This window comes from Solanum pennellii, chromosome 2 (assembly GCF_001406875.1).
Source record: "Solanum pennellii chromosome 2, SPENNV200".
NCBI lineage: Eukaryota > Viridiplantae > Streptophyta > Magnoliopsida > Solanales > Solanaceae > Solanum > Solanum pennellii.
Genome location: NC_028638.1, coordinates 36225864 through 36234139, shown reverse-complemented (window position 1 = coordinate 36234139; position 8276 = coordinate 36225864). Strand labels below are relative to the sequence as shown.

General features: G+C 31.7%; 2 protein-coding genes across 2 annotated transcripts in view; both read right to left on the bottom strand.

Moving 5' to 3' along the window:
- LOC107009958 overlaps positions 1 to 435 on the bottom strand; it is a 3564-nt gene extending 3129 nt beyond the window's left edge. Inside the window, exon 1 of the mRNA XM_015209253.1 lies at positions 34 to 435. Within this exon, the coding sequence (XP_015064739.1) occupies positions 34 to 435 (402 nt within the window). The remainder of the gene's footprint in view (positions 1 to 33) is intronic.
- A 2466-nt stretch (positions 436 to 2901) lies between these two features.
- On the bottom strand, positions 2902 to 3930 carry LOC107009957. Its single transcript, XM_015209252.1, has one exon. It carries the CDS (start codon positions 3928 to 3930, stop codon positions 2902 to 2904), a length of 1029 nt encoding a protein of 342 aa, XP_015064738.1.
- Positions 3931 to 8276: the final 4346 nt, after the last annotated feature.

Below are 8276 nucleotides of genomic sequence, written 5' to 3'. Positions count from 1 at the left end.
AGAAGAATTGACACTCCTTGTAATGCGACATACAACAAATTCCTCCTGAATACGACCACTTTGTATTAATGCGTTTTGTGCTTTATCACAAAGACGATATTCTTTCATAATCCAAACATGATTATTTTCCTCAAAACGGAAAGTTTTCTTGGAGCCAATTACTGATCTTTTCCAGTCATAAACAGGTTTACTATTGTCAATTCCTTTCCATGAGCCACCACCACCAACAATTCCCCTGTTGAAGTTCTTACCATTCCCTGTTTTTTTTTTCTTTAACTGAGTAAAAACGTGATATTCAGTAGCAGTAGTAGTATTGAATATCTGCGAAGGTTTGTTATTGCCATACAAGTCGACAAACTGAATTTGAACAGAAACACCAGTAACAAATTTAAGAAGAGAGAGCATGAGTTGTTCATCAGTAAGATTCATCTTCATATTTTACCAACAGAAGGAAAATTAATTTACCCTTTGCCTGTCTATGTATATACATATAGAGAAACCAACTCTCAACTACTTCCCACTTCTTTTATGATTAGGAACTAATTATTTTTGATTTAAAATTAATAATGTAACCCTTAATTATAGTAATTTGTTACCAAAAATAGAAAGGATTAACGGTTGGTCTTCATGGTTATTTGTTTTGGGTATCCTATTTCTAACAGGAGAGTATTTCCTCTCATTAATTAGTTGGTGACTATGATATTTCTATATACTAGTGTTGAATAATATTTTGAACTTTTAAACTAAATTTATCTTCTTATTATATATGTGCTAGGAAAACTAGAAACTCTATATATGATTATGTTTAGAATTCCACAGAATGTTGAAGGGGTTAAATTCAGTATATTTCTGTTTCCAACTCAATAATAAAAGTACCCTCACACTTTGTCCATAATAGGTTCCCATTCTCTTTTAACACACCTGCTGATAGCCAATTACTCAAGGAGTGAGACTAAAGTAGGAAATTGTTCATACATAAGTTGCCAAAACACAGATACGATCCCTCCATGCATGTAATTTTGGGGTTTTCCAACATATACTGTCGTTACAATAAATTTTTCGTCTGCTAATTACAAGTTCATACCCAAATCCAAATGATTAAATTGTGTTAGCTCATTTTTTTATTTTATTTTATTTTTTGGTTATATAACATCGGAAACAGAACCCAAAAAAAGGATAGCTTTAGGCCCCTGTTTCCTCAAAAAAATAATACCTTTTGAATTGGTTTTAGATGGGGACTTTTTTTTTGGCTACATAAATGGATCATAAAATCTAAAGTATATAATTACAAGTTCATACCCAAAAATATTCAACACAACCAACATGTTGTAAGTTGTGAGGAATAAATTCCACAGTTTCTTGATCTCTAACATAATTTGAATTAAGTCAATCTCATATCATTTAAACATTCACTCATGATAATGATTAGAAGTAGTCGTCTCGAATAACTAAGTTGCCATACAAAGAAAAAAAACACAGAGGAGTAGAAAAGAAAGAAGAAGAAGATAGATTATATATTGTAGAAAAAAAATTGAGAAACCGTGTAAACAAGAAACGCTCAACAATACACACGTTGTAAATATTAGGACTAAGTCTAGTTCTATATATGTACCTTTTGTAATAATGATTAATGAATGTAGTATCTATTATCACCTTTATTTATTGCTTAAACATGATAAATTAATGTGATTTTGATGCACACACTCCATGCACTACATGTTTTTTCAACAAATCTTTTTTCTCTTTGGTTCTTTTTAGATACTACAATCTTTGCCTCAATTTATGTGACATTTTTCGTTTTTCGAGAATCTAACAGTTTAAGTTTTTATTGAGAATTTACTCGTGGAATCTTCATTTTATTAAAATAAAATTTATATATTTGTGAACTCCGTAAAAATTACTATAATCATAATAATTGACAATTCACTATATTTAAAACATATATGAAAAATTTAGAATCAATGATAGACTTGTTTGAATCTCGAAATCTGAAATGTGTCACATAAATTGAGACAAAGAGAGTGTTGTATATTTTATCCCTTGTTCATTTAATGAGGATTATTATGTCTAAGAATCTTCCATTTTCATATCGTTTACGGGAAGCTTGTTAGGATCTTTTGTTTGCTCTGGAAGATAGTCAGAGTCGGCCAGTTCTTCATTAAACAGGCATGATTGTCTTCAACTGTAACAAACCAATTTGAAAATAATACAAAATGAATATCGATTTGGGACATGACTCAAAACCTTGAAGCGACCATAATCTCAAACCAAAACTCAATTGTACAAACCAAATTGTGATAATATGCCTACTCTGATTGGCACAAAAGAAGTCGAAAATGGCATTCAAAGAGCTTGAGTGAAAGGCTAACTGAGCTTTGATTGTAAAAAGTTCAAGTATGATTCTTTCCATTACCTAAAACCTCTAGTAGCACAAAATGCAGCAACCTCGGGATCATGGTTTAGAGAGAAGCAAAGGTGTCATATATGACCTGCCACGGCACAATTTCGTACCCCTTAATCTCATGAATAGTTGTTTACATTGTCATTTGCCTTCCCTCGACAACTCGTTTGCTGATAATCGTGGAATCAAATTGATGAGGAAGAACACATAAAACAAGAATTGTTGAACTAACAAAAGGGACCTCAAACTCTACATTTCAAGCTATTGAATATGCTACGAGGTCTGCAAGGGACCTAATAGAGTTAAAGTTTAGTGATGATAACTTCACAGTGGCCACTTGGATACATTGTTCATATATCGTCTTACCACTAATCGCGCCAAAAATTAATCAGAAACCACAAACTAAAGGAATGGTGTAAAAGAAAACTGAAATGCATTGACATATAAAAACATTTACAATTCCTTAAAGAATGAGCTGTATCAACCATCAGAGATTACTCTTAACTCCACAGATTTGTATGACCAATATAAAAATCTTCGCTGAAAAGTGGGATGTCATCCTCATCTTCTTGCACTTCTGGAATGTAAGGAACCATCGTTTCGAGTATAGAGGCAGCATACGCATCAAGTTCTTTGTGGTAAGTAGCAATGTCATTATCCAGACGAGTTTCCACAGGAACAGAGCATTCTTCTACTTCTTTTGAAGCAGACACATTTGATTCTTTTGCGACGAAACAACCAGAGGGAATTTCTTGATGAACCACAGGAACAGAACATTCTTCTTCAATTGCAGCAAAACTAACAGAGTGTGTTTCCGGATGAACCACAGGAACAGAGCAATCTTCTTCTATTGCGCCGAAACTAACAGAGGGAGTTTCTTGATGAACCACAGGAACAAAGCATTCTTCTTGTATTGTAGCAGGCAATTGGGTTACATTTGATTCTTTGAAGACTAAAGTAACTGGGCGAATGTTCCCGTTCAAAGTACTGTTTAAGTGATCAGATGGAATTACATTAGCAGCACTGGATTTCACAGTTTCTTGACATTGTGATGAAGAACTGGCAAGAAGATTCTGTCGAAAGTGATCCCAATTGACTTTCCTCCTAATGCTACATAAAACAAAATCCTCATATCGAATCTTACCATGTAGTCTCAAGTCCTCTAGTAATTCATCACAAAGACGATATTCTTTCATAAACCAGACATGATTATTTTCATCAAAACGGAAGGTTTTCTTGAACCCAATCATTAATCCTTTCTTGTTGTAAACTGGTCTACTATTGTTAACTCCTTTCCATGAGCCGCCACCACCAATAATTCCCCTGTTGAAGTTCTTACCATTCCTTTTTTTTTTCTTTAACTGAGTAAAGACATGATGATGATCAGTAGTAGTCGTATCGAATAACAGAGATGGCTTCTTGTTGCCATACAAGTCTACACGTCGAATTTTGTTGCATTCAACAGGCATACCAGTAACAAAATTGATAAGATACTTCAGCAGTCCTTCATCATCAAAATTCATCCCCATATTTTATCGGGGAAAATAAAAAGAAACAGAGTAGCAGAAACAAATAAGAAGAAGAAGAGAGAAAATAATCAAGAAACGCTTCAGGATTCCTTACCTATATATGTTGATGCACTCTTAAATGAGCTTTCAAACAATATTGAGTGTTTGAAGTAGAAATTTAAAATGATCAAAATCTTGGTAAAATAAAATAATTTCTTGGACTACACATTGAGAATTTGATAAATAGAATGTTGATCCATCAATTAATATACACTGAAATGTTTTTAAGTGTCTTTACATGAACAAATTACATCCATTGAATACACAGATCATTGTGAAATCACTTGACACAAATAAAAATTTCATTATGACATCAAAATAAAAAATAAAAAGCTTTTTGGTGAAGAAACTTCATATCTCGAGACATTGATGTACCTTGCCTGTAATACATTTGTTTTACAGTAAGTTTATTGGCGAGATTCAGCTTCTCTCCAATAAGAAGACATTGAAAAGGTATTAAGAATATATTTAGATATCTTTGAGGAACAATTGATATGAGATTGTGCAGATATGAGATATTTATCTAACCTACATAAAACCTGATCTCAGACAAATTATTTATTTACATATGGACGTACATTTATATCATGATGTTCGATGAAACAAATAATAATTGTCACTTTACAAAGAATGCAGAGATAATAGGCATAACACATAAAAGGCCATTACAATTATGTAGTCTTTCTTTAAATTGTATGAAGATAGTTTACTTGCATAGTTCTTTTTCCACACGTGATCTTCAACAAATGGTGAAATAGCTATTCAACATATTTGTTCAAGTGATAATCTTGCATATTTATATTGGTTTGGTTCCAAGGGAGAGCACAAACTATATATTGGAGGAGCTCGATGACAAGGGTATTTTGTGGTGTGGAGATGTTACTGCAGATAGATTGAAGTGGTATGGCTTTTCTAGTCATAATACAAGCATGTGAACCAAAAAGAGGCTATACCACTGTTTCAAGTACAGAGGCAGCATACGCATCAAGTTGTTTGTGGTAATTAGCAATGTCATAATCAGAGCATTCTACAGATGGAGTTTGTTGATGAACAAAGCATTCCTCTTCTATTGCAGCACACAGTTTTGATTCTTTGAACACTAAACCAATGTTCCCATTCAAAATACTGTTTGACTCATGAGATGGAATTACATTAGGTATACCTAATTGTCCCAAATCTTGAAACTGATATTAAGCAAAGGATTGTCCCAAATCTTTAAATTGATTCTGAACAAAGGATTCTTGACATTGTAATGAAGAAATTAGTTTGCATTCTTTTTCTTCAAGTTTATAACTAAGATGCATAAAACGCTTATGCAGTTTTCGGGAGGGGTGATGACGATAGGCTCAGGGACGATATTTGAAGTTGAAAAATTTTTGTAGATGAAAACCTTTATTAAGACTTAATACTTGCCCTTACAAACAGTTTAACGCAACTAACCGAAAAATGATGAAAAAATCTAAGTACTAAGGTAGTAGGTGAACTCTCCTACAGATCGATAGCAGTGAAGAGACATGCACATGAATAAGAAATGTGAGAGAAAAGGGCATAATCAGAAAAACTCGAAGTAAGTAACAGAGGGAGGAGTTTCTTGATGACCCTCAGAAACAGAGCATTCCTCTTTGTTTGCAGCAGTCACATTTGATTCTTTTGGGAAAGTAAACTAACTGAGGGAGTTTGTTGATGAACCACAGGAACAGAGCACTCATCTTATGGTTTCGGAGTGTTCCTAAACATTGAATCAAGTAGAGGGCGAGTATACGCATTGCAAAGAGTTTCTTCATCAACAACTTCTTGTCGAACAGAACACTCATCTTGTTTTAAAGCAGTCATAGTTGATTCTTTTAAGTCATCAGATTGAATTAGACCCAAATCTTGATTTTCTTGACATTGTGATGAACAAGTGTCCTTCCTCATAATGCTACATACAACATATCCCTCATGTCGAATTTGACCACGTAGTCTCAAGTCCTTCAGTTTACTATCAAAAAGGCAATATTCTTTCATAATCCACATATGATTTTCTTCTTCAAAGCGGAATCTTCTCTTGAAACCAATCACTGATCTATTCTTGTCGACAACGTCTTCATTTGCGCCGTATTCTCTCCATGAGCCGCCTCTGCCATCAATTCCCCTGTTGAAGTACTTACCTTTTTTCTTTAACTCAGTAAAGACATAATGATGATCAGTAGTAGTCGTATCGAATAACTGAGATGGCTTCTTCTTGCCATACAATTCTACAGTACGAATTTCATCGCATCCAACTGGCATACCAGTAACAAAATTGATAAGATACCCAATGAGTTGTTCATCTTCGATATTCGTCCCCATTTTTTTTTATCGAAACAGAGGAGTAGAAAACAAACAAGAAGAAGAGGAGAAGAGAGCGCGAGTGACGATTTTTTTGCACAAAGAAAATGAACACTCACTCCACCTTTCTATCTATATATATATATAGAGTGTTTTTATATATATATATATGTTTTACCAAATCAGACGTACCTAATATATATATATACCCTTAACTAATTTTATCTTTTATTGCTATAAAATATAGTAAGTAAAATTTAATTATTTTAATGCTTCAAATAATAATGTTATAATTTGACTATTATAATTAATAAAATTCGAGTGAGATTATACGTGAAACAAAGCCAACATATGCTTCTAGACAGAAGTTTGAAATTATGGACAAAAAGCAGAAGAAAAGATTTAGCTAGCATTTAATTATAGATTTTTAAATATTCTTAGTAAATATTATATGATTGAAAATTTGGGCGAAATCAAAAAATATAATTTATACACATAAGTTTTAAAAACTTTCAAAACTAATTATAATTTGTTTTACAAGTCAATTTGATTTTCGTTACAACAAATAACAAGTAGTGTCCAAGACACTAGAGCAATGTGGTATTTAGGAGTGAGTGCAACAACCATCATTTCATACATCGTGAAGTAGACAAAACACATGATTTTGTTATCTTGAGTCGATTGTTCATCATTTTCATCAATAACAATATCATCACTTTCATATTCATTAAATATTTTATCACTAGTTTGGTGTTCACGTAAAAAATTTATGTAATAAAATGCAAACAACTACTATATGTATATGGTGCTTTAGTAAAAGATAAAAGTTTGGTGTAAAATTTCAATTTTTAAAAGATCCCAAGTAATGATATTTGAGCCAAATACTAGAAAAAACTAGTATTTGAAAATTTCGAATATTAGCCAAAAATATTTGTTAAATAATAACAAATTATATGGACAAAAACTATTTGCCAAATTTTTCTAAATATTACTTGAAAAATCTATGGCCAAACAGGTCCTTAGATCATGGATACGTGGGATAAGAATAATAATTTTGATGTTAAGATTACATTGCCTTAGCTTTACACATCTAGTATTTTATCGACAAAATGATATAACCAGAATATCTCGATGAAACTTGAACAAAGTCTTCATATAAATCAAACATGATCAAGAGATGACAGCTCAAGTTGGCCCATGTTACAATGAACCACTACAACAAAAATATCTTTAAGTGACAATAATATACACATTAATAAAGTTTGTCGAAGTCTTTATCAGCATTAATTTATGGGCAACTTTCACATATAACAAATAAAAAATTCATATTTATATGTTATAGCAAAGTTTACATAATTGCGCTCCATAGCAAACATAGAAACTGTATAATTCGCTATACATATATAGTTGAAGCAAATTGTATAAAACGAAGTGTATAAAACAAGAAAGAGAAAGACACTTGGGCAGAGAACTGTATAAAAATGAAGTGTATAAAACGAATTTGTATTATTATAAGTGTGTAGAACGATTATATACAATTTGAATTTGTATAAAATGAGAAAGAGAGAAGGACAAAAGAGACTTGACAGGGAATATACATTGAATCGAATCAATATATATATATATAAATCTGAATCCAAAATCGCTGATGTGGCACCTCTATATAGCCTCTATTTGTTTCTTCTTTTTTTTTTAATTATTATTTTCATAAAATATTTTTTTTATTAATTATAAAATTCAATCATATTTAATATTGTAATTATATGAAATGAGTTACAAAAAACCCCCATCTATTGACATTCTCTACTTAAATAACATGTCTTTTCAATTCTCTTTTAACTATTTTTATTACTTATTTTATCTATAAATACCAATTATCTATGGAGATGTTACATGTTCATTTCTATTTTCTCATTCTTTCTTTTTAGTAGTATAATCTTTTAATTTTATTTTCTTCATCTTTTTCTTCATCAATCATGTAGTTAAGTAATAAAAAA

Bases quoted from the DNA above. Each gene is read 5' to 3' on its own strand.
- LOC107009957 (XM_015209252.1), bottom strand. From the start codon at position 3,930: ATGGGGATGAATTTTGATGATGAAGGACTGCTGAAGTATCTTATCAAT.